The sequence below is a fragment of the Pezoporus wallicus genome, unplaced genomic scaffold (genome assembly GCF_028554395.1).
Source record: "Pezoporus wallicus isolate ANWC-B61680 ecotype Strahan unplaced genomic scaffold, APGP_CSIRO_Pwel_v1 contig_13850, whole genome shotgun sequence".
Taxonomy (NCBI): domain Eukaryota; kingdom Metazoa; phylum Chordata; class Aves; order Psittaciformes; family Psittacidae; genus Pezoporus; species Pezoporus wallicus.
The window spans coordinates 549525-573464 of NW_026635243.1; the positions used below are offsets into that span (position 1 = coordinate 549525).

The 23940-nt window shown below is 60.0% G+C and overlaps 1 protein-coding gene across 1 annotated transcript; it reads left to right on the forward strand.

Annotated features, from left to right (window-relative positions):
* Nucleotides 1–2634: 2634 nt before the first annotated feature.
* On the forward strand, nucleotides 2635–22581 carry ACACB (acetyl-CoA carboxylase beta). Its single transcript, XM_057412953.1, has 52 exons — nucleotides 2635–2695; nucleotides 3615–3747; nucleotides 3834–3972; nucleotides 4221–4330; nucleotides 4506–4587; nucleotides 4992–5090; nucleotides 5385–5494; nucleotides 5723–5833; nucleotides 5988–6197; nucleotides 6328–6498; nucleotides 6619–6780; nucleotides 6950–7113; nucleotides 7501–7651; nucleotides 7731–7834; nucleotides 8427–8508; nucleotides 9089–9234; nucleotides 9314–9464; nucleotides 9576–9710; nucleotides 10150–10296; nucleotides 10399–10587; nucleotides 11010–11110; nucleotides 11195–11283; nucleotides 11354–11478; nucleotides 11878–11991; nucleotides 12068–12181; nucleotides 12551–12640; nucleotides 12750–12868; nucleotides 13064–13201; nucleotides 13581–13680; nucleotides 13774–13881; nucleotides 14024–14080; nucleotides 14482–14523; nucleotides 14601–14816; nucleotides 14915–15070; nucleotides 15655–15858; nucleotides 16309–16464; nucleotides 16812–16934; nucleotides 17105–17374; nucleotides 17529–17626; nucleotides 17788–17908; nucleotides 18124–18234; nucleotides 18617–18760; nucleotides 18845–18965; nucleotides 19123–19219; nucleotides 19388–19484; nucleotides 19693–19828; nucleotides 20108–20285; nucleotides 20451–20563; nucleotides 21370–21524; nucleotides 21719–21889; nucleotides 22175–22311; nucleotides 22424–22581. Exons 2-52 carry the CDS (start codon nucleotides 3622–3624, stop codon nucleotides 22548–22550), a joined length of 6717 nt encoding a protein of 2238 aa, XP_057268936.1. The 5' UTR covers nucleotides 2635–2695; nucleotides 3615–3621; the 3' UTR covers nucleotides 22551–22581.
* The last annotated feature ends 1359 nt before the right edge of the window (nucleotides 22582–23940 follow it).

Genomic DNA, 23940 nt, shown 5'->3' on the forward strand with positions numbered 1-23940 from the left:
GGCTCAGTGATGGGTGCTGGTTTGGGGGGGGATCCCGCTCCCCCTGTGCAGGCAAGCCCCACGGAGCAGGCTCTTGTCCTTCCCCTCATCCCCATGAGCAGGCACAAGGCCAGGGCACCTTTGTCCCCCAAGGCTCGGGTGTCCCTGCCGGCCATGCCTGCCCCCCCTCTCCTCCAGGCACACAAACATCTCCCTTGACGTTACCGTCACGTGTGGGGACGGCACCGGCGGCCGGGGCACGGGCTGGCCCCCGTTGGCTCCGGGGCTGCCATGGGCACCCTGCCCGGTTGAGGGCACCGGGGCGAGGAGCCGGCGCTGCCCGCGTTCATCGCAGCCGCACGGAGCTCGGCGCCCATGGTGAGCGTGGGGCGCTTCCCCATGGGGAGGGGTCAGGGTTGAGGGGAGCCTGGGGCTGTGCTGGTTCTGGCTTTAATGGCTTGTGGAGACTGGGGCGGTGGGGGGGGTCAGTTTAAGGGTCCCCCCTCTGTATGGAGCTGGGTTGGGGTCAGCGGGGCGGCCTCACTGCCCTCCTTAGGGTGCTGTGGGGAGCCGGGGGCCGTTCCACCCCCTTCATGCTGTGTGAAGGCAGAGCGGCGCCGAGCCCCCCCCATGGCTCCCTCTGCCAGCACCGCTCCTCGTCCCGGGAGTAAAAATAGCTCCGTCGGGGCCTTGGCACCGCTGTGGGGAGCGATGGCGGCGGTGGGGGCAGTGCCCTGACCGGGTGTCCTCCCCAGCGCCGGTGAATGCTGCCGGCAGCGCTGCTCCTGCCGCTGTGCGCGCGTCTCGTCTTGACCCCCATGTCCGGCGCTCGTCCCAAGGACGATGAGGAGGAGAAGCCGGAGCAGCCCCCGGCAGCTCCCACCACGGCCAAGCCCCCGGCCGGGCCGAGCCCGGTGATGCCCAGCGCGGTGCCGGAGGGCGGCCGGGCGGGGGGGCAGCAGGAGCGCATCGCCGTGTACAACCCCGCGGCGCTGCGCCGGCCCGCCATGGCCAAGTTCGTGCTGGGCTCCTTCGAGGACAGCAGCTCCGATGACGAGCCGCGGGCCGCGGGCGCCCGCCTGGGCAGCAGGCGCAGCAGCCTGGCCGGGGCCGGGGCCACCGAGCCCGCAGCCATCGCCGCGCTCCTGGAGGCAGAAGGCATGAGGTACGGTACCAGGGGGTGGACGGCGCCGTGTTCGGGTGCGTTTGTCAGGGCCCCTGGTGCTAGCACTGGGGTGTGTGTGTGTGTTGGGCTCCTCGGAGCCCCAGAGTGATGCTCTTACCCTGTTCCTTTTGGCTTGATGCTGCACGAAGAGCCCTGACGAGGCTGATGGCAGCATGCCGTGGCAGCGGCACCACGTGCATGAGCGCGGCGAGGCTTGGGGCAAAGGCTGCTCCGTTAGAGTGGGTTTTGGGTGTCAAAGGACGGGCTGGAAAGTGCTTTCGGTGTGCACGGTGCTCCTACAAGTGCTGCTTCCCCGGCGCTGTGGTCAAAGGGCTGAATTAGTCCTGGTTTCGCACACCTTCCTCTCGTTTTGCTGCTTCCCTATGCCTCTGTGCTGGGAGAGGCTGTGCTGCTGCACTGCCTGCGGCGCCGGTCGGCATGGGATGGGTGTCCATCAGCGAGCAGGGATTTTCTTGCAAGGCAAGGCAGGATTGGGGTTGGTTGCAGCGTGTGGAAGAGCAGCAGTGGGCACCGCTGGTGTTTCCATGCATTCACCATCCTTCAGGCGCCAGTTTTGCGCATGAGCGTTGCTGGGGGCATGCCATGGGGTGTATGTAAACCTGCCAGCTGGGCCTTTTGCACCTGTGTGTGTACACTTGTGCATGGGAGTGTTGGCCTGCATCCTCAGGGATGGATCCCACAAGGTCCCGGTCCTGCTGCCAGCTTTGCTTTGCTGTAAGGGAGGATGCTAACACATTGTGCATGGGGAAGCACAGCATCCCTTGAGGAGTGGGGTACATGGGGTAAGCAGAAATGTAGCTCTTGGGTGCTCTTGTGATGAGCTGATGAAAAGGAGGTGAGCTTTGCTCTGGGGGTAGCTTCCCACACAAGCAGAGCTCCCAGTACTGGAAACAAAGTGCTGCTGCTCTGCTCACAGTGAAAAGACCTTTTGGGGTGGGTGCTCCAAAACGTGATGGTGTCTTCTTGCCTAGCTGAGGTTTCGGGGGGGTTCCATGCCCAGTGCTGCTGTTGGGGCATCTCTGCTATGATAAACCCCTCCCTGCTCAATGCAGCGCTCCAGCCACTTGGAAAATCCCCTGGGTGCAGGGAGGGACAGGGACATTTCCCAACATCCCAGAGGTTTCAACGCGTTTCCCCTTAAAACGAAGCTGCACAAAGTGCTGCTCGTGTGAACGCTGCTCGGTCAGGGGAGCCCTGGCCCTGCTGCCTTTGCATCTTCACAGCTCAGCCACGGGACAACAACCAACAGCCCCAAACCCGGCTGAGCGAGGAAAGGACGGGGGGGGTGGGAATGTGAAGCTGTCAATTAAAATAGAAAGCTGTTCCAAATGGCAGCAGGGCTGAGGGGAAGCACATGCCCGGGGAGGCTGCCAGGCCAGACCCTCCTGCACCCGCCGTGCCAGGAGGTGGGAGGCGCGAGGGCTGCCTTATAGCGCTGCAGCCGTGCCAAGGGGATGCGCCGTGGGCTGCGGGGCAAGGACTAGACCCTGGAGGGCATGGGAATGCCCTCGATGGAAAACCATGGTTGGGGTGAGTGTGGGCAGCAGCGTGGTGAGCTCGGGAAGGAGGTTGGGGGGTTATGGAGCAGGCAGCGAGGTGTTGGATGGGGTCTGGTCCGGCAGGGAGCTGTGGCTGCAGGCTGCGGGAGAGCACATTCCAGAGGCAGCTGTGCATCAGGCTCTTCCCAAGGGGTCCTGCTCCCCCTTTTGGTGACCTTAATGCAGCTCGTAGGGGCACCTCTGGCTGCACCCCTTGGAGACCTGCTGCTCGCCCCATGGGGTTTGGAGGCTGTAAACCTGGTTTGCCTTGCATGGACCCTGGGGGAAGGATGTTCCGTGTCATCCCGAGTACCTGTTGTTTTTCCTGCTACTCACCCCGCTGGGCTCTCCGGGTGTCCTCTGGGGACGTGGGGGGCAGATACAGCTCTGCAGTGGGGTTTGGTGTGCGCAGGGAGCGGGCTTGCAGCAGACCTTGGCTGCTCTAAAGGGGTGCTTGTGCATGCAGCACCCTGGCAGTGGGAGGGAGGGTCCGTGCTCTGTCCCCGGGCAGTCTCCCTGCTCCGGGGTGTTTCCAGCAGCAGATGGGCGATGTTTTAATTGCAAAACACACTCTGCTCACCCCAAATTTCTTGCCGTGTATAACTCGGCCAGCACCAGTTTTCCTCTGAGGCGTTGCAGTGGGTGGTAAACGTCCTTGGAGAGATCTGGTGCACCACAGGGAGCTGGTGGTGAGGAAGGTGAATCCCGGTGTTCCCGCGTGTGTCAGCAGGGTGAAGGGTTTTAGGGGGCTCCTTGGGAGGAGCAGTCTGGTCTCCAGTGCCGCCTGCTGCTGCTGCCCTGCCCTCTGCAGATCCCAGCCCTGGGAAAGCCGGAACCAGCGCGCACTGTGCCCCGTGAGGGTTTCCCCCCGTGGCTCTGGGCTCGCTGACGTCCCTCGTGTCCCACCGCAGGCCGAGCATGTCCGGCTCGCATCTAGCAAAGAAGGGATGCGAGCACAAGAAGATGGATCTGCAGCGGGACTTCACCGTCGCCTCGCAGGCGGAGTTCGTCACCCGCTTCGGTGGCAGCCGTGTCATTGAGAAGGTCTTTCCCTGCACGCCTTTGCCTGGGTCGCTGAGCAGCGAGGGGAGGTTTCAGCCTCACCCCCCACGTCCTTGTCCCCCCGCCAGGTCCTCATCGCCAACAACGGCATCGCTGCTGTGAAGTGCATGCGCTCCGTCCGCCGGTGGGCCTATGAGATGTTCCGGAATGAGCGCGCCATTCGGTTCGTGGTCATGGTCACCCCCGAGGACCTCAAGGCTAATGCAGGTAACGCCTGAAAGCGGGCTCCCTGCCACGCTGCTGAGCTGGGGCAGCCCTTTCATCCCCCTGCACTGCTGCCCGGGATGTGGGGGCTCCGCACCGGCCTCCTGTGCAGCCAGATTGAGGAGTGAATTCCTGCACCGTCTCCAGCCGCTGCGGGATGGAGGGTTCGGGGAGCGGGTCCAAGGGGCAGCATGTGAGTGGGGTGAGGCTGGAGGGACTGTCTCCAGCTATCGCCATGTGCTGCCTTGCAGAGTACATCAAAATGGCAGATCACTACGTGCCTGTCCCCGGGGGGACCAACAACAACAACTATGCCAACGTGGAGCTCATCGTGGACATTTCCAAGCGGATCCCAGTCCAGGTAAGAGCGGCTCCTGGGCCCCCCAACCCTTTGCTGAGGGAAGCCACAAGGGCAGAGGGGGCACTTGGAAATAGGGTGATGTCCCTCTGTGTGGAGGAGCCAGGCATGGTGCTGGGGACAACGGGAAGATGCCAGGCAGGAGGTCACAGCTCAACTGCTCTTTCTCTCGTGCCAGGCGGTGTGGGCTGGCTGGGGCCATGCCTCGGAGAACCCCAAGCTGCCAGAGCTGCTGCAGAAAAATGGGATAGCTTTCCTAGGTAAGGTCTCACTGCGTCCCCTGTGCCAAGGGAGCAGTGGGCGTTGGGCTACAGTGTGTGCACTGCCTGTTTCATGTGTCTGGCATGGCAGTCCCCAGCCCGCTTTCCTGGAGCTGTCTCAGGAATCCCACTGTTTTCTGGGTTTTCCCTGTAGCCCTCATGCTGATGCAGCGTTCACAGAGGAATGTTGGGTGGGCGCAGAGCTCGTGGGCTTCCCAGCCAGGGGACAGCCTAGAGAAGGGTCAAGCTCCAGCAGTTTTGGGGGTTTCCCCACATCCCCGCTCTTTGCAGCAGGGCTGATGGTGCTGGTTAGGGGGGAGCAGCGTTCTGCAGCATCCACGCGATGGGGCCAGGCTCGCTGGTGGGGCTGGCCCAGCTCTCACCCCTTCCCTCCCTGTTTGAAGGTCCCCCCAGCGAAGCCATGTGGGCACTGGGGGATAAAGTCGCTTCCACCATCGTGGCTCAGACGCTCCAGATCCCCACGCTGCCTTGGAGCGGGAGTGGTAAGTGCCTCCTCCTTCCCACACCCTCCAGTTCTCTCCTCCCTGCCTCTCCTGCTCCCCTAAAACCAACACTAGGGCTGGGGTCCCTGGCCTGGCAGAGCAGCTGCAGGTATTGGGGACCCCACTGCAGCCAAGCAGTTTCTGTCTTGGGAAAAGGATTTTTTGGAGATGGGGTGCACGGAAATGAGGGAAATGGCATGTGCCAACATATGGTCCCTGGCTCCAGGGCACAACCAGCATGCCAGCTCAGCCCTGCCACCCTGGCAGTAACCATAGCCCTGACTGTGCCCGCAGGTCTGCTGGCCCAGCAGTCAGAGGAGGGCCAGAAGCATCAGCAGATGATCAGCATCCCCCTCGAGACGTACGACCAGGCCTGCATAAAGGACGTGGAGGAAGGCCTGGAGGTAAAGCTCGTGGGAAGCTGTTTGCCTCTTATCCACTTACTATTCCTCCTTGCAGCCTGCATGCCCTGGCCCTTTTGGCCTCCAAGCACCCCTGACAGTGATGTAAGGCAGTTTGTCCCTCTGCATGGATGTGACTCGGGGCAATCCTGCTTGGGGGGGATGCATGGGGCAGGGTGGACTGTTGGGTTCCAAAACACTTCAGTCACCCCAGTACTTGACCTGCCTTAGGTGGCCAAGAGGATCGGCTACCCACTGATGATCAAGGCAGCAGAAGGCGGTGGGGGCAAAGGCATCCGGAAAGTGGAAGCAGTGGAAGAATTCGGCACCTGCTTCCGGCAGGTAAGAGATGCCCAGACCCCCCCTTCCCCTCCCCATCCCATCCTGGGGCGTGCAGCACGGTCCTGCTCCCACCCCAGGCTCACCCAAGCCCTGTCTCCATCCCGGGATTGAATTTTGGGCGGCGATGCCAGAGCACGACCCTCTCCCCACGCAGGTGCAGGCGGAGGCCCCCGGCTCCCCCATCTTCCTGATGAAGCTGGCGCAGCACGCGCGGCACCTGGAGGTGCAGGTGCTGGCTGATGAGTACGGCCACGCCATCTCCCTCTTCGGCCGAGACTGCTCCATCCAGCGCCGGCACCAGAAGATCATCGAGGAGGCACCGGTCAGCATCGCAGCACCCTCCGTCATCGAGGTGATGGAGCAGGTGGGTCTTAGGGCAGCGGAGAGCCTCAGGCCCTGCTTGTCCCTGCAAGGACACGGCTGCTGGCTCAGGACAGCCCGTGCAGGGGGCAGAGGGTCATTGCTGCCCACGGTGGGCTCGCCCTGTCCCGCAGTGTGCGGTCAGCCTGGCGCAGAGGGTGGGTTACGTGAGCGCGGGCACTGTCGAGTACCTCTACAGCGAAGACGGGAGCTTCCACTTCCTGGAGCTGAACCCGCGCCTGCAGGTGGAGCATCCTTGCACCGAGATGATTGCGGATGTGAACCTCCCTGCTGCGCAGCTGCAGGTACCTGAGCGTACCCGGGTGACGCGGGGGACTTGGGTGCAGCAGTCTTGTAATCCATGGAGGAGTGCGTGGCAGAGGGAAGTCTTGGTCTGGCAGCTCAAGCCCTTATTTCTTGTCCAGATCGCAATGGGCATCCCCTTGCACAGGATAAAAGACATCCGGGTGCTGTATGGGGAGAGCCCTTGGGGCGATACGTCCATCACCTTCCACAGCCCCACCAACACCCCCGTGCCCAGGGGCCACGTCATCGCCGCCCGGATCACCAGTGAGAACCCCGAGGAGGTGAGCCAGGGGATGGGCTCTTGTGCACCGGGTGGGGGGACCCTGCCTCTTGTGGGGTGAACTGCGCATGGACTTCCCCAGCTGGACAGCGTCCATGGGCCCTAAACCCACGGGACTGGGGATAAATGGCGTGGGGGTTTCTCCATGTCTTTCTGCTGTCTTCACTCAGGGTTTCAAGCCCAGCTCGGGGACGGTGCAGGAGCTGAACTTCCGCAGCAGTAAGAACGTCTGGGGGTACTTCAGCGTGGCAGCAGCTGGGGGGCTGCATGAATTTGCTGATTCCCAGTTTGGGCACTGCTTCTCATGGGGAGAGAACCGGGAAGAGGCCATCTCGTGAGCGTGCCGGGGCAGGGTGGGGATGGAGTGTCCTTGGGAACATTCATGATCAATGCATGAGCCTGGAAAAGTGGCTTCTATCCGAGAGGCCCAGAACGGTGCCACTGCACTGAGCTCTGTTTGTGCTGCAGAGGCTGTCCAGAGCCACAGTTTTCAGGCTATGGTGGTACTATGGCCCCAGCACATCAACCTGCTCCTTAAAGACACTGCTAAGCATGTGCTTAGTGCTAGTGAGCACCAGTGTTCAGTCAGGAATTGGGTGACCACGTAATGAGTGTGTCTGGGGTATTCAGGTGTTTCCAGTCCCTGTGGTTCCCTGGTTTCCTCAGCTGAAAGCCAAGCACCACCCCATCAGTCAGTGATGGAGGGGTTCATTCCCTGCAGGAACATGGTGGTCGCCCTGAAGGAGCTGTCTATCCGTGGGGATTTCCGGACCACGGTGGAGTATCTGATTAAAGTGCTGGAGACGGAGAGCTTCCAGAGCAATGCGATAGACACGGGCTGGCTGGACCATCTGATCGCTGAGAAAGTGCAGGTAGGGGAGAATGGCCCCCAGGGGCTGTCGCTTCCCTTCTGCTGTGAGACCCAAGCACTGTTCTCTGTCCTCCTCGCAGGCAGAGAAGCCGGACACGATGCTGGGTGTCGTCTGTGGTGCCCTGAGCGTTGCTGATGCTGCCTTCAGGACGTGCATGACCGACTTCCTGCACACGTTAGAGAGGTACAGAGCGGGGGCTCTCTGGTTGGGGCTTAGCTGTAACACGAGCACAGTGGGCACAGCGAATGCATATCCTAAAGGGTGGCTTCTGTGAGCCTGGAGACCCAGGAGCTGCTCTCCCTGGGCCATCTTTCCTGGTTTTGCTGCTAAAGCTCTGCAGATCTGGAGGCAGCAGTTGGGAAATGGATATCTGCTGTGACTCAGAGCTCCAGCATCTCTGCTATTGCTTTATCTGGAAAGGGGGGGAAGTTTCCCATGGTTGGGAAAACAGCTTTCAAGGGAAAGCAGCTTGGCTGAACACTGCTTGCCTTTTCTTTCCTCTCTTGAATGTCAAGGTTATTCCTCCAGCCCTGGAGGACAGCCGGGGCTCTCCCCCATGCCCTTATCTCAGTGTTGTGCCAGTTTCTGGCCTCTCTCCAGCTGCGTTTTTGTGAGGTGCTCATGTGGGTCATGTAAAGCAGATGCTTGTCCCCTGCGGTCACCTTGGCACCCTCCGGCATGGCCCGAGGCCAGCAGTGATGCTGACACCTCACCCACTTGGCTCGGTGTGGGGCAGGTGGCACTTGTGGTGCCTGACCCATCTGTTGTGTTCCAGGGGGCAGGTCCTGCCAGCAGCCTCCTTGCTGAACATGGTTGACGTGGAGCTCATCTATGAGGGTGTGAAGTATGTCCTCCAGGTGAGGATGGGGCTGTGCTCCCCTCAAACCAGCCCCAGCGCTCCGGGACAGGGATGTGTGCTCCTGTCCTGAAGGAGAAAGATGTAATCAGTGTGAGGTTGTCCTTTAAAACTATGCAACATAAAAAAATGAAGTTAATAACCTGATTTTAAATAGATGTTTTCACGAGCTTAGTAAAGGACTGCCTGGTTTAGTGTGAGGAGTCCCTGCCCATGGCATGGGGGTTGGAACTTGATGATCTGAAGGTCCTTTCCAACCCTAACTGTTCTATGATTCTATAAACCCTATTAGTTGAACTTTATGGGAAAGAACCCTGCTGAAAAGGGAAGCAGCTAGTGAACCATGGGTTAAAGCAGCTCCAGGCTGTGATTTGAAGCAGCTCTTTGGTACAGCCTGAGGTTGCTGCCTCCTGCCCTGGTGGCACAGCCCCATCCCGTGGCAGCAGGCTGCTCCTGCGCAGACCCTTGCAGCAAGCAGGGGAGATGCTCCTTACCCTCTGCCATTTCCACTAGCCCCCAAAACGCCCTTTGCACGTGTTTTGGGGGTTGCACTGAGCGTTCTCCCTGGCCGTTGCCTGCAGGTTGCCCGTCAGTCCCTGACGACGTACGTCATCATCATGAACCGCACTTACCTAGAGATCGACGTGCACCAGCTCAACGACGGCGGGCTGCTGCTCTCCTATGATGGCAACAGCTACACCACCTACATGAAGGAGGAGATCGACAGGTACCCCCCCACCGGGCCCCCAGCAGCCACCCTCCCTGACCAGGAGCTGGGGGTGACACCTTTCCCTCTCCTTATGCAGATACCGGCTCACCATCGGCAACAAAACGTGTGACTTCGAGAAGGAGAAGGACCCAACGGTGCTGCGCTCGCCCTCGGCAGGGAAGCTGCTGCAGTACACCGTGGACGACGGCGGCCACGTGGATGAGGGGAAGGTGTTTGCAGAGATTGAGGTGGGCTCTGTCCCTGCAGTGCTGGTGGACAGCAAAGATAACGATGCTTGAGGAGCTCTGAGGCAGGTGGGCGCCGCTCGCTCGGTGACCGCGTCACCCATCCTCACCCAGGTGATGAAGATCATCATGACGCTGACCGTGGAGGAGGCCGGGCGGGTGCACTACATCAAGCGGCCGGGCGCGCTGCTGGAGGCGGGCTGTGTCATAGCCCGGCTCGAGCTGGATGATCCCACCAAAGTGAAGCCTGTGAGTCTGCTGTCCCCTCCCAGCGGGCATTCAGTGGGGATAAAACAGAGGAGCTGCCCTGGCTGGGGCATCAGCAGGGTCGTGTCTCCGTGCTGGCACAGAGTGGCACTTGCATGGCCATGCTGCATCCTCCAGCTGGCTGCACTGGGGCTCAAGTGGCTGCTCTGCGTGCAGTGCTGTTGCCCTGCATAAGTAGCACGTGCGCTTACTTTGTGTACAGAAGCTCATACACAGGTTTTAGTGCTCTGTCTACATCTCCAGTTTTTCTGCGTTGTTTTCACGAAGAGGAACAGGCAGAGACCTGAAGCTGCATGTACCTAACCAAAAGCAGACACTGGAGGGGTTGTGCTGGTTTCTCTGGAGCAGCTGCAGCTCTTGGGGGGCTCTGTCCCATGTCAGCACGGACATTGCCCATCCCACCTCTCTCTGCTCTCTACAGGCTCAGCCGTTCACGGGGGGGCTCCCGCCTCAGCAGACCCTCCCCATCACTGGGGAGAAGCAGCACCATGTTCTCCGCAACGTGCTGGAGAACCTCACTAATGTCATGAACGGGTACTGCCTGCCCGAGCCCTACTTCAGTGCCAAGGTGGGTATGGGGCAGCGGTGGTCGGTGTCCTGCCCCGCTGCCTCCTCTTTGCCACGATGGCCAGGCGGGTGTGTGGGCAGCAGCAGCTTCTGCTCCTCGCAGGTGAAGGAATGGGTGGCCCAGCTGATGAAGACCCTGCGGGACCCATCCCTGCCCCTCCTGGAGCTGCAGGAGATCATGACGAGCATTTCAGGCAGGATCCCGCTGTCCGCGGAGAAGTCGATCCGGAAGGTGATGGCGCAGTACGCCAGCAACATCACCTCCGTGCTCTGCCGCTTTCCCAGCCAGCAGGTGAGAGCCACGGGGCTGCACCCCTGGCGTGGCCTTTGCTTCCTTTCTATTGTGAGTTTCTGCCAGCAGTTGTCCTGCTAAAAGATGTTATAAAACACAGAGCCCCAGCCTGGTTTGGGTTGGAAGGGACCTTAAAGTTCATCCAGCTCCAACCCCTGCCATGGCAGGGACCCCTTCCACTGGAGCAGCTTGCTCCAAGCCCCTGTGTCCAACCTGGCCTTGAGCACTGCCAGGGATGGGGCAGCCACAGCTTCTCTGGGCACCCTGTGCCAGCGCCTCAGCACCCTCACAGGGAAGAGCTTCTGCCTCAGAGCTCAGCTCAGTCTCCCCTCTGGCAGGTTCAAGCCGTTCCCCTTGGCCTGTCCCTGCATCCCTTGTCAAAAGTCCCCTGAGCTGCACTCACCCTGTGCCCTCTGCCTCAGATCGCCAGTGTTCTGGACACGCACGCGGCCACACTGCAGAGGAAGGCTGAACGGGAGGTCTTCTTCATGAACACACAGAGCTTGGTGCAGCTGGTGCAGAGGTGAGCCCCATCCTGGCTGTGATCCCCCCCGGTGTCCCCAGCACTGCCATCACCTCGCAGCACACTGGGCTCTCTGCTCCCCAGGTACCGCAGTGGCATCCTGGGCTACATGAAGGCAGTGGTGCTGGACCTGCTAAGACGCTACCTGCAAGTGGAGACACAGTTCCAGCATGGTGAGGGCTGAAGGGGTCTGGGGGGGGTGTCTGGGGGTCTGCAGGGCTCACACTGTGCTCTGTCCCACAGCTCACTATGACAAGTGTGTCATCAGCCTGCGGGAGCAGTGCAAACCCGACATGACCCCAGTGCTGGAGAGCATCTTCTCCCATGCCCAGGTGGCAAAGAAGAACCTGCTGGTGACCATGTTAATTGTGAGTACAGCCCCTGCCCGAAGGCACCAGAGGTAAAGGCTGGTGGTGGGGAAGAGGCTGTGAGCCAAGTCAAGCTCTGTTATCGCTGCCGATGGGACGTGGCTGTGGGCGGCTGTCACAGCCTTCATCTTTCCCCTTGAAAGTGTATGGGCACCTGGAAAACTGCTTTCCTGCTCCTCTGTTTAATGCCCAGGGTATGGGGATTGCATTCTAGTGTCTGCCTTGTTAGTGTTGGACTTTATCTCCCCTCTGTAGCATGGCACTGCTGCACTTGGGTCGAAGAGCAGCATTTGCCCATTTTAGCCCCTTAGATCTTGTCCCCAAGGTGCTGGGGATGTGGGAGGGAGCCATCCTGCAGCGAGGTGCCTGAGCCAAGGCATGCTGGTGTGTGCGTTGCAGGACCAGCTCTGTGGCCGTGACCCCACGCTGACAGACGAGCTGACAGCCATCCTCAACGAGCTGACGCAGCTCAGCAAGACCGAGCACTCCAAAGTGGCCCTGAGAGCCCGGCAGGTCAGCGAGCACCTTGTCCCCCTGTCCCCATCCCTGTCCCCGTGCCCTGTGCTCGCAGCAACCTCTCCCCTTGCAGGTGCTCATCGCCTCTCACCTGCCTTCCTACGAGCTGCGGCACAACCAGGTGGAATCCATCTTCCTCTCCTCTATCGACATGTACAGACACGAGTTCTCCCCTGAAAACCTGAAGGTTGGGAATTGTGCTTTTTTTGCCCCGCAGTTGGAATTTAGGTGGCTTTATGAGGCTGCAAGGCGTTTAGCCTTAGAAATAGCCCCAAAGCAATCAAAGCCTTGCTGAGGCCTCGGTGCCTGTGTGGAGGAAAGGAGAGGGTGCAATCCATTGCTACCAGGCCCCATCCCCTGTTCCTCTCCCTGCTTGGTGGGCCACTGATGCATGGATCTGTGTCTGGCAGTGTCCCCATGATGGACTGGGTGTCCCATGACCAGTCCTGCCCAGCCCCATATTGAGGGACCCCTCTGGAGCATGCCTCTGCCATCCTGCGATGGAGCTAGGGGCTCCCACTTCCTCCTTGCCTGAAATCTTGCTTTCCTCCCCCAGAAACTGATCCTCTCGGAAACCACCATCTTCGATGTGCTTCCCATCTTCTTCTACCACACCAACCAGGCGGTGCGCATGGCGGCACTGGAGGTGAGGGCTGGGGGGGGGGCCGCAGAGGCATGGAAGTGTGGGGTTGGGGGACATGGATGTGTGTGGTGGGAGCAGGGGCACAGTGGTACCTCCCGCTGTCCCCCTCCAGGTCTATGTGCGGCGCGGGTACCTCGCCTACGAGCTGAACAGCCTGCAGCACCGGCAGCTCTCGGATGGCAGCTGCCTGGTGGAGTTCCAGTTCATGCTGCCCTCCTCCCACCCAAACATGTATGGGCGTTTGGATCAGCTCCTCCATGCAAAGCATGGGGGCCCTCAGAGGGAACTGCTGCATCCTCCCTTTACCAGTAGAGCAGGATGAGCCCTCTGTGGGTCAGGGTCCCGTATGGGACCTGTGCGCTCCCTTTTGGACGGAGGAGCGGTGCCTCCACCCGTGGCTGATGGCTGCCTTGATCCCCCGTGCAGGATGTCTGTCCCCATCAGCATATCCAACCCTGACCTGGCCCGGCACAGCACTGAGCTCTTCATGGACAGTGGCTTCTCTCCCCTGAGCCAGCGGTTGGGAGCTATGGTGGCCTTTGACAGATTTGAGGACTTCACCAGGTGGGGTGCAGGGACATGCCTTGCTGGTCGGACACGTGTCTTTTGGGTGCCGATGCAGTCATTGGGGAGCACAAGGGGGTGGAAGAGCCAAAGCTGGCTCTGTTCCTCCTGCAGCCAGAGGTCAGGGCTGGGTATTTCCAGTACAAGAGGCACCACGGTGGGGCCATGACATGTCTTTTGAGGACACATGGCGCCTGAGGAAAGCTGCCTGGCACACATTAAGCATCTCTGCACATGACACACAGCAGCGCTCAGTTGGGTTTCATGAGCTGTGGCTTTGTCATGGGCTGGTGATCCTGGCTTGTTCCTAGTGCTGTTCCCTCGGGCAGGGGTGGGTATGACACGCTGCCTTGATACCCAATCCCTGCCATTTGGGCAGGAACTTCGATGAAGTGATGTCCTGTTTTGCCAACCCACCTTCAGAGAGCGCGTTCTTCAACGAACCACGAGCCACCATCTACGAGGAGGAGGAGGCCAAGGTGGGCACGATGCTGTTTCTCATCCCTCTCAGGTGGTGCTGGGATGGCACTGCCGCTGGTCACGGTTGACCAGGGGTTTGGTTTTGTTCCCAGAACATCCACGAGGAGCCAATCCATATCCTCAACGTCGCGCTCCGCTGGGCCGACCATGCAGAAGACGAGAAGCTGGTGCCCATCTTCAGGGCCTTTGCCCAGTCCAAGGTCCGTCACTGGGGCTGGACCCCATTTTTGCAGACCCTGCAAAACCCTGCTCCCCACGGCAGCCACTTGGGTTTTGTTTGCTCCCTCGGTGGAGGTGGTTTTAAGCTCCTCGTGACTGGTGGAATCTGCTGTTTCCATGCAGAAAAACTTCCTCGTTGACTGTGGTCTCCGGAGGATCACGTTTCTCATTGCCCAGCAGGTGAGCGCAGACTGAGCTGCAGGCAGAGTGGCTTTAGACACGTTGAGCTTCTGCCTGCCTGAAGCGCCCCGAGACATCTCTGAGCAACTTGCAGCCGTAGCACTGAGTGATGGATGTACCTCCTGAGCATCAGGAGCTGGCAGTTAATTAATGACTTCAACGAGTGATTTACCTCCTGTATTATCCTTTATGCTGCTAATAGCTCTAGTAACGTGCGGGTCCTGTGTGGCCGCTCCACAGCTTTAAGGTGCCTTTAAAAGGCTTGGGTTACTCCGGTTCTTCTCCCTGTGGGGCAGGAGGAAGCCTGCAAAGCCTTTTCTGTTTGATGAGCCCACCGTAAATCAGAAAAATCCCCCGTGTGCCAGAAGCATTCCCGGTGTTCTCTCTCCCCTTTGCTCTAGAGAGAATTCCCCAAGTTCTTCACGTTCAGAGCCAGGGATGAGGTAGGAGCTGCAGTTGGAGCACAACCCCTCCGGTGATGGTGACCAGCCCCTCACTCACCCGCCCCGTGCTGCCCCAGTTTGCAGAGGACCGCATCTACCGGCACCTGGAGCCAGCCCTGGCCTTCCAGCTGGAGCTGAGCCGCATGCGCAACTTCGACCTGACGGCCATCCCCTGCGCCAACCACAAGATGCATCTGTACCTGGGGGCTGCCAGGGTGCAGGCGGGCACCGAGGCCACCGACTACCGCTTCTTCATCCGCGCCATCGTGCGCCACTCGGACTTCATCACCAAGGCAAGGCCACGCTGAGCCCCCGGGTGCGGGCAGAGGTGGGGTGAGTTCGGGGTGCAAGGGGTGCTCCGGCCGCCCCTGAGCCACCCGATGCACTGCAGGAGGCTTCCTTCGAGTACCTGCAGAACGAGGGCGAGCGGCTGCTCCTGGAGGCGATGGATGAGCTGGAGGTGGCCTTCAGCAACACCGTTGTTCGCACCGACTGCAACCACATCTTCCTCAACTTCGTCCCCACGGTCATCATGGACCCCTCCAAGGTGTGGTTCTTGGTGTTTTGCTTCCTGCTTGTCAGTGTGATGGAGACTGTGTCGTCCTCAGGCTTGGTACCATTGCACAGACGTGCAGCCATGCCCCACGCTGCCTGTCAGTCCTTGATCCCATCCAGTGCCCATCAGATGCTAGACAGGAGATGGATTTGGCAACCCCAAAGACTCCTGCAGCTTAATTTCTGTGTCAGACCTTCGCCGCGGGCTGTTTGCTGTGGGGGGTGCTGGGATTTCACACTTCACAATGATCAGGGATTTTTGTAGAGGCTCGAACAAGCAGACTGTTTGCTGGAGAGCACAGGGGTGAGCAGCAGACTCTTCCTGCAGGGAATGTATGGTCTGAAGGAGTGGGGCTGTGTCCGCTCACGAGGATTTGGGACACCATCTTTCCGTTTCCCCAGTGGAGAGGCTGGATGGCAGCACCAGCCCACAGGGATAGGGGAAAGGGGCTTTGCCAAAGCAAACCCCAAATGACTTTGAGGCGGGGATGCAAAGGGGCTGCCTTGGCATTGCACGCTCTGGGGCAGTGTTGTCGCTGGGGCCGTTGACCCAGCCGTGTGCCATCCCCTGCCCAGATCGAGGAGTCGGTGCGCTCCGTGGTGATGCGCTACGGCAGCCGCCTCTGGAAGCTGCGGGTGCTGCAGGCCGAGGTGAAGATCAACATCCGCCTGACGCCCACTGCCAAAGCCATCCCCATCCGCCTCTTCCTGACCAATGAGTCCGGCTACTACCTGGACATCAGCCTCTACAAGGAAGTGAAGGACCCCACCACTGGCAATGTGAGTGACCGCAGGTGTCAGCAGCCCAGCCACGACTGCTTTGAGCAGCTGTTGGCACAGAGAAGCTTTTGCAAGACCCCTCATGCACCTTAATGCTGGTGTATCCCAAAGCCCCTGGGACCATGCAGCAGCATTCCCAGGGCTGGCCTGGTTTCCCTGCCCTTGGTGCTGTACCCATTTGGGCACCTCGGGGTGATGCTTTGCTCCAAAATGGTGCTGAGCTCCATCCCTTCGCACTCCTTGGGGTATTGCTGGTGCGTAGTTGGGCAGGTTTTGGTCTGGGAGGTCAGTGTTAGGGTGTTACCGGTGCTTGCGGCACACTCTGTGCCCTCAGTAGCAAAGAGCGGGGTTGAAAATCATGTTATGTGGTCAGGCAGAGCAACAGGCATGAGCGTCCTGCCTGGCCTGCGCGCCGAGGGCAGGCGGCCAGCGCTCTGCCCTTCTCTGCAGATCATGTTTCAGTCGTACGGGGACAAGCAAGGGCAGCAGCACGGGATGCTCATCAACACCGCCTACGTCACCAAGGACCTGCTCCAGGCCAAGCGGTTCCAGGCGCAGTCCTTGGGCACCACCTACGTGTATGACTTCCCGGAGATGCTCAGGCAGGTCAGTGTGGCTGCAGAGCACTGCATTTGCTGTTCATTCCCACCCTGCCCGGATATTCCCTCCCCTGAGCTCGCAAATGACAAAAGAAGAGCCCGAGCCTCAGCACTTTTGCTTATATGAAGCTTTTCTAAACCGATGCCTAGCTCTTGGAAGCTTAGCATCTTGGAGGATGTTAACCGGGAAGCCCCACACAAGGAGCTCTGCAGCAGGGTGGGGGCTCTTAACACAGGGTTTTGCTCCCCCCACGTCCCAGCCTGCTGCAGGAGTGTGTGTCTGTGCTCAGTGACAGCCTCAGGGCTGCCCCGGCCCCCTGCTTTCAGCCCATCCTGTGTGCTGTGTCTCGGCAGGCTCTCTTCAAGCTGTGGGGCTCCTCACAGCGGTACCGCAAGGACATCCTGACCTATACCGAGCTGGTGCTGGACTCGCAGGGGCAGCTTGTGCAGATGAACAGGGCTCCTGGAGGGAACCAGGTAGCGAGGGGTGATTTAGGGAAGCGGTGGTGGTGAGCTGTGCTGCAGGAGGGGGGAAAGGCTGGGGTTTGAAGCCTGGGAGATGCTCCTCAAGCATTGTCCCTGTTGCCTGCAGCTCGGATCCCTGTTCTCCGGAGGAGCCCCTGTGACCCTGTGCTCTTTTGGGACAGGTTGGGATGGTGGCGTTCAAAATGAAGCTGAAGACCCCCGAGTATCCGAAGGGCCGGGACATTGTGCTCATCTGCAACGACATCACGCACAGGATCGGCTCCTTCGGGCCCGAGGAGGACCTGCTCTTCCTGCGGGCCTCGGAGCTGGCGCGGGCCGAGGGCATCCCCCGCGTCTACATCGCCGCCAACAGCGGCGCCCGCATCGGCTTCGCTGATGAGATAAAGCACATGTTCCAGGTGGCCTGGGTGGACCCTGAGGACCCTTACAAGGTGTGTGAGCACCTCCCCTGCTGCCACCACAGAGAGCAGGGGGCTTCTCTGGTCATTCCCTGCTCCCGTCTGAACTGGGACGGAAAACTGGGGTCAACGAGCGCGTGCATGGAGGGCTTCACAATTCACAGCTCATCCTCTTCTTCGTTTTCAGGGGTTCAAGTACCTGTACCTGACCCCCCAGGACTACACGAGGGTCAGCACCATGAACTCGGTGCACTGTGAGCATGTGGAGGAAGGGGGAGAGTCCAGGTGAGACCCCATCCCATAGGGCACCCAACCCTGCCCTACACCCCTGCCTGATGCAGCTCCCGCATCCTGGCTCAGCATCCTGCCAGGCACATCGTGCAAGTGAGGGCTTCCCTGCTTCCCTCTGTCCTACCTCCGCCCCTGTGGCTCTGCTTTCCCCCCAGGTATGTCCTCCTGGACATCATTGGGAAGGAAAATGGATTTGGGGTGGAAAACCTGAGAGCTGCTGGTACCATTGCTGGGGAGTCTTCCCGTGCTTACGATGAAATAGTGACCATCAGCATGGTACGGCCACGGGGCCCTCCCCGGCTCCACTCCTCCCGTCTCCTACTTGCTTTTAAGGTCACCCTGAAGGGAATAATAGGATGCAACAAGTGACCTGGCACAACCTGACTGCGCAGACCCCTGCAGAGCATCATTCTCCCGGTGCTCCCAGGCTGTACTGCAGCCCTTTCTCCATGTGAGACAGTAACCTCACACGTCCTTGTGTATGAACCCAGGTGTCCTGTCGTGCCATCGGGATCGGTGCGTACCTGGTGAGGCTGGGCCAGCGCGTCATCCAAGTGGAGAACTCCCACATCATCCTCACTGGTGTCACTGCCCTCAATAAGGTACCATGCTCTGGCCACGTGTCATCCCCTGGCACTGTCCCTTGAGCCACTGCACGCATGGGCTCCTTCCCTGTCCCATACATGTCACCTCATAGGACCTGTGTGGAGGAGCTGCCGCAGGAATAGTTTGGCTCTGGCCCCAGGGGCAGGACCCATCTCTGGGCAGCATGACCCTGGTTTGAGTTGATTTGAAACCTGCTTGGCTAAAGCAATGCACTTGTCCAAAGCAGGATCCATTTGCTTCAAGATCAGCCTGGTACACAGAGGTGGAACTTCAGCCTCAACCCAATGGGAATGTGCCTGTGCAGGTGTTTGGCTTACAGCAAGGAGGAGCAGGTCCTGTGTGAGCAGAGACTGACCTGTGTCTGTTAATGCTGACCAGGTGCTGGGCCGTGAAGTTTACACCTCCAACAACCAGCTGGGAGGGGTGCAGATCATGCACAACAACGGCGTTTCCCACGTCACCGTCCCGGATGACTTCGAGGGGGTCTACACCATCCTGCAGTGGCTCTCGTACATGCCCAAGGTAGGAGGGTGCTGCAGGATGGCGGTGGGGAGGTGTCACCCCATAGCTGGCTGCTGACCTGCCCTCTGGGGCTCTCCCTTGCAGGACAACCAGAGCCCAGTGCCCATCATTGCCATAACTGACCCCGTTGAAAGAGAAATCGATTTTATCCCTTCCAAAGTCCCTTACGATCCCAGGTGGATGCTGGCAGGGAGACCCCATCCAAGTAAGCGAGAGCAAGCCGAGACCTCTGCAGCAGTGCTCCCAAACGTACCTTGGAGGTGCAAACCACAGCTCCTGGTACAGGAGGTGCTCCTTGTGGTGCACAAGGAGCTCTTCAGTGCTCACCCTTGTGTCACTCCACCTTTTCCTGTGCCCTGCAGCAATGAAGGGGACCTGGCAGAGCGGCTTCTTCGACCAGGGCAGCTTCATGGAGATCATGAGGCCGTGGGCTCAAACAGTTGTGGTTGGCAGAGCAAGGTACTGCTGGGAGCAGGGGCAGGGAGCCTGCACGTGTGGCCATGCTCTTATGCCCTGGCTGTGGCATTGCTCTGGGGCTGAGGGAGTGGGGGAACACCTCTGCGGTGGGGCTGGGGTGCAGCACGGAGGGGAAGTGCTCTCTGCTGAGAGCACGCTGCCCGGCTGCAGGCTGGGAGGTCTCCCTGTGGGTGTCATCGCCGTCGAGACCCGCACCGTGGAGGTGACCATACCTGCGGACCCGGCCAACCTGGACTCGGAGGCGAAGGTGTGTGGGGAGACCTCAGTGTGAGGGGGGGGAGCAGGGAAGAAGCTTAGTGTGATCCTTTGGCTTCTCCTTAAACACAGGTGGGATGAAGGCTGCTCGCTCAGTTTGTTGTCTTCCAGCTCTCACGCCGTGCGTTGCTGCCCCCCCAGTGCAGCCGCGCCGGGGAGCACTGGTGCCAGTCTCAGTGCTGCTGCTCTGTCTCTTCCAGATAGTCCAGCAGGCCGGGCAGGTCTGGTTCCCAGACTCTGCTTTTAAAACAGCCCAGGCTATTCGGGACTTCAACCGGGAGCATCTCCCGCTCATGATCTTTGCCAACTGGAGAGGCTTCTCCAGCGGCATGAAAGGTACCTGAGCTTGGGGTGCCCACATCCCTGTCCTGCGGCCACTCCTGCCACCCCATGGGGTCTTGGGATGAGCCAGCCCACCGGTGCCCTGCCTACACCACAACAGGACGCAGGGTTGGGCTGGGGGTGTGATGAGGCATTGCCAGGACCCAGGTCCCAGGGCTTGGTGGCTTCCTGCGGGGCTGGTTTTGGGGTGCTGCTTTGGTCTCTTCAATGGAGAAGGTGGCTTTGGGAGCCCACGGCCGTCGGAGCACCCAGCTAAATCCCTTTGGCTTTCAGACATGTACGACCAAATGCTGAAGTTCGGTGCCTTTATTGTCGATAGCCTGCGGGACTTCAAGCAGCCCATCCTGGTCTACATCCCACCGCATGCAGAGCTGCGGGGGGGCTCCTGGGTGGTCATCGACTCCACCATCAACCCCCTGTACGTGGAGCTCTATGCAGACAAGGAGAGCAGGTCAGCATCCAGAGCACACCTGCATCCTCTGCAGCCTGGGTGTGGGGAAGGGAGAGCTGGTGCATGGGGACGGCAGTCGTGATCCTGCTGAGAGCTGCCTGCACCTCTTGTCCTGGGATTTGTTCTCCCCTTCAGCCCCTGATCTTTAGCACGTTTTCCTTCCAGGGCAGGCATTTTGGAGCCTGGAGGAACAGTGGAGATCAAGTTTAGGAAGAAAGATTTGGTGAAGACCATGAGAAGGATTGATGCAGTCTATGCCAAGCTGGCTGAGCAGCTGGGTAAGAGAAGGGTGTTTCAGTTTGTGGGCACTGGTAACAGTAAGGTAAAACATGAGGCCCCCAAACACCATCAGGAAATCCTTTAGTGTTCCTCTGTGAAAATTCCTTCTGACGGTGGAGCCTGCCAAGAGGATGTGGTGGTGCTTTAAAGCACCTGTATACGGTGCTGGACTTTCCTCCCATGCTTTGAGATAAAGAATGGCAACGGCCATGCTGAATCAGTGCCTAATGAGATGAACACAGTCACTGCGGAGCAAGGGCGTAGATGTTCCAAAGCAAAGGGATGTGATGCTGGGCACCTCGTTTCATAGAATCACAGAATAGTTAGGGTTGGAAAGGACCTTAAGATCATCCAGTTCCAGCCCCCCCGCCATCGGCAGGGACACCTCACACTAAAGCATGGCACCCAAGGCTTCATCCAACCTGGTCTTGAACACTGCCAGGGATGGAGCATTCACAACCTCCCTGGGCAACCCATTCCAGTGCCTCACCACCCTAACAGGAAAGAATTTCCTCCTTGGATCCAATCTAAACTTCCCCTGTTTCAGTTTTAACCCGTTACCCCTTGTCCTGTCACTGTAGTCCCTAATGAAGAGTCCCTCCCCAGCATCCCTATAGCCCCCCTTCAGATACTGGAAGCTGCTCTGAGGTCTCCACGCAGCTTCTCTTCTCCAGGCTGAACAGCCCCAACTTCCTCAGCCTGTTTCCTGGTGGGGGTGGCTGATGTGGGAGCACAGCCCCTGGGCTGTCCCGTGGATCCCATCCCGGGGACGGAGGCGGTTTGCTCAGCACAGCATCTCCCGCAGGGACCCCCGAGCTGTCCGGGGCGCAGCGCAAGGAGCTGGAGCAGCAGCTCAAGGCCCGGGAGGAGCTCCTGCTGCCCATGTACTACCAGGTGGCCCTGCACTTCGCTGACCTGCACGACACCCCGGGCCGCATGCAGGAGAAGGGAGTCATCACGGTGAGCCCGGGTACCACGGGATGGGGCTGGGCACGGCGGGGTGGCTCTAAAGTCCCTTCCTGGGGGTCTGGGCTTCAGTGTTCCTGCCCCGGGTGCAGAGACCCCCCCCAGGTGAGCTGTGAGGGAGCAGGCGCTGCCCAGCAGCTCCTCTCCTTCCTGCAGGGACAAAGCCAGGCTCTGCCCCGTTCCTGCAGGACATCCTGGAGTGGAAGAGCGCCCGCTCCTTCCTCTACTGGCGCCTGCGCCGGCTGCTGCTGGAGGAGGCGGTGAGGGCTGAGGTGCTGAAGGCAAACAGCGAGCTGAGCCACATCCACATCCAGTCCATGCTGCGGCGCTGGTTCATGGAGACGGAAGGAGCTGAGAAGGTACCTCCGGCCTCCTGGGGCTGGCACCTTCTTCCCGGTCGCTGCAGCACCGTCCCTTAGTGCCTGTAAAGCTGGGATGGGAATTGCTGTGTTCCGCCCTGTGCCGGGGTGGGTGTTTGTGTGCCAGGCAGCGGGGATCGTGCTGTGCTGCTTGTGCACGCCTGAGAAGCAAATCCCCCTTGCCTGGTTTTGTGATGGGAGGGAAAACCCCGAGGCCCCGGCAGAAGGGGGGGCTCAGGCTGTGCCGGCAGCAGGACCTCCTGCCCACGGGGCTGCTCTCCCCAGGGCTACCTCTGGGACAACAACCAGGTGGTGGTGGAGTGGCTGGAGAAGCACCTGCAAGAGGATGAGAGCACGCAGTCGGCCATCCGGGAGAACATCAAGTACCTGAAGCGGGACTACGTGCTCAAGCGCATCCGGAGGTGAGCGGCCGCGGGAGCCGGGATGGGGCGGGGATGCCCCGTCGCTGGGGACACCGTGTGGTGGAGATGAGGCAGCTCCGGCTTCAGCCTCCCTCTGCCGTGTGCCTTGCAGCTTGCTCCAAACCAACCCCGAGGTGACCATGGACTGCATCAGCCAGGTAGCTCAGCACCTCAGCCCTGCACAGAAGGCCCAGGCTGTCCATCTCCTGTCAACGGTGGATAATAACAGCCCCTCCTGAGCCGCTGGCCAGCGCTGTGCAGGGCAATTGCCATGGGGCAGCGGGGACACCGGGACAGGCGGCTGCCCAGAGGCCGGACCTCGCCTCCTCACCCGGTTCCTCAGCCTTGAACTGAAGCTTTGGGCTCGTGTGCCTAAATAGAGGATGGCAGTGTTTGTATTTAAGCCCTGAAGCTGGTCTTGCCATCCATCCAAGTCCCCTCTGGCGCTGGGGCGTTCGTCAGAGGGGCAGCTTGGCAGAAGCTAAATTCGTCCTGAGCCAGGCCTGGGGTGTGGACCTGGTGCAGAAGTTGGTTTTAAAGCTAAAGTCTTTTACTGTGTTTTAGTTGCAAGCTCTGGCCTTGGTCTTTAAAGCAAGCACCGGTGTCAGACACGTCTTGGGAGACCTGATGGAGCTGGAAGTACAAACCGCATGGCCCAGGCACCACAGGGAAGTGGGATGAAGAGGAGGAGGAGGTCTCCATTGAGCAGGCACTGGCACAAGGGAGTGTAATGCCTGCTTAAGCAGCACTCTCAAAGCGCTGTTTTCTGATGAGCTTGGGGGCTGTGAGGAGCAGCTTGTCCCATCCTTCCCTTTTCTGTGGAGCCATCAGTGGATGGGACTGAACGGCTGGCAGCCCCAAAGGGACATCAGTGAGCTGTGCAGCAGAAACAGACAATGGATCCACCACGGTTTGACTGACCCAGCTGTTCCTCTCGCCTATCTCGTGTCCTTTCTGCCTCCTGCTGCGGCTCCTTGGGGTGTTTTCAGCCCTTGGCTCCTGCAGGGGATGCAGAGGAGGGAGGACACAGCCCCAGGTGCTCCTGCCCCAGTGACTCGGGTCCTCTGCTGAAGCACAGTAGCTGGGGTGAGCTCTGTCTGCCTGGACCTGGACCTGTACCTTGCATCTGAAGTGGCCTTTGAGCTTGGCTCGTGGAGGGGAGATGTGCAATGTGCTTTGCAGGGTCTCTGTGTCACTGCATCAGCACAGGGGTGGTTTTGCCCTGCAGGGTGGTGATGGGAGATGGGCCGCCTGGTTCCAGTGCAGTGCTGGCAGTGCCTGTGGGAGGGTCGGGTCTCCCTGTCCTAGGGCTGGAGGGGAGTAAAGGGCTTTGTGTTTTGGGAGGTGTTGCTGCACTTTGCTGGGAAGGGGATGTGGTGGTGGCTGTGCGGGAGCCAGGCACAGGCAATAAAGGGAGCCCAGCTCTCGGGCAGCTCTGCTGACCTCCTCCTGCTGTCGTTGTCTAAACGTGGTGGATCCGAGCAGGGGTCGGTGCCTCTGTCGCTGCGCAGCCCCCTCCCTGCAGCACCGACGCCGCTGCGGTGCGGAGCAGCCCTGAGCATCCCCTTTGTGTGTGCTTCCCCCTGCTCCAGAGCTCTTCCATGCACTGAGCTGGGTTCTCAGGAGCAG

Coding starts and splice junctions, on each gene's coding strand:
- ACACB (XM_057412953.1), top strand. CDS start 3,622: ATGTCCGGCTCGCATCTAGCAAAGAAGGGATGCGAGCACAAGAAGATG. Junction 18,235..18,616: donor GTGTCACTGCCCTCAATAAG/GTACCATGCTCT, acceptor AATGCTGACCAG/GTGCTGGGCCGTGAAGTTTA. Junction 19,220..19,387: donor GTTGTGGTTGGCAGAGCAAG/GTACTGCTGGGA, acceptor GCCCGGCTGCAG/GCTGGGAGGTCTCCCTGTGG.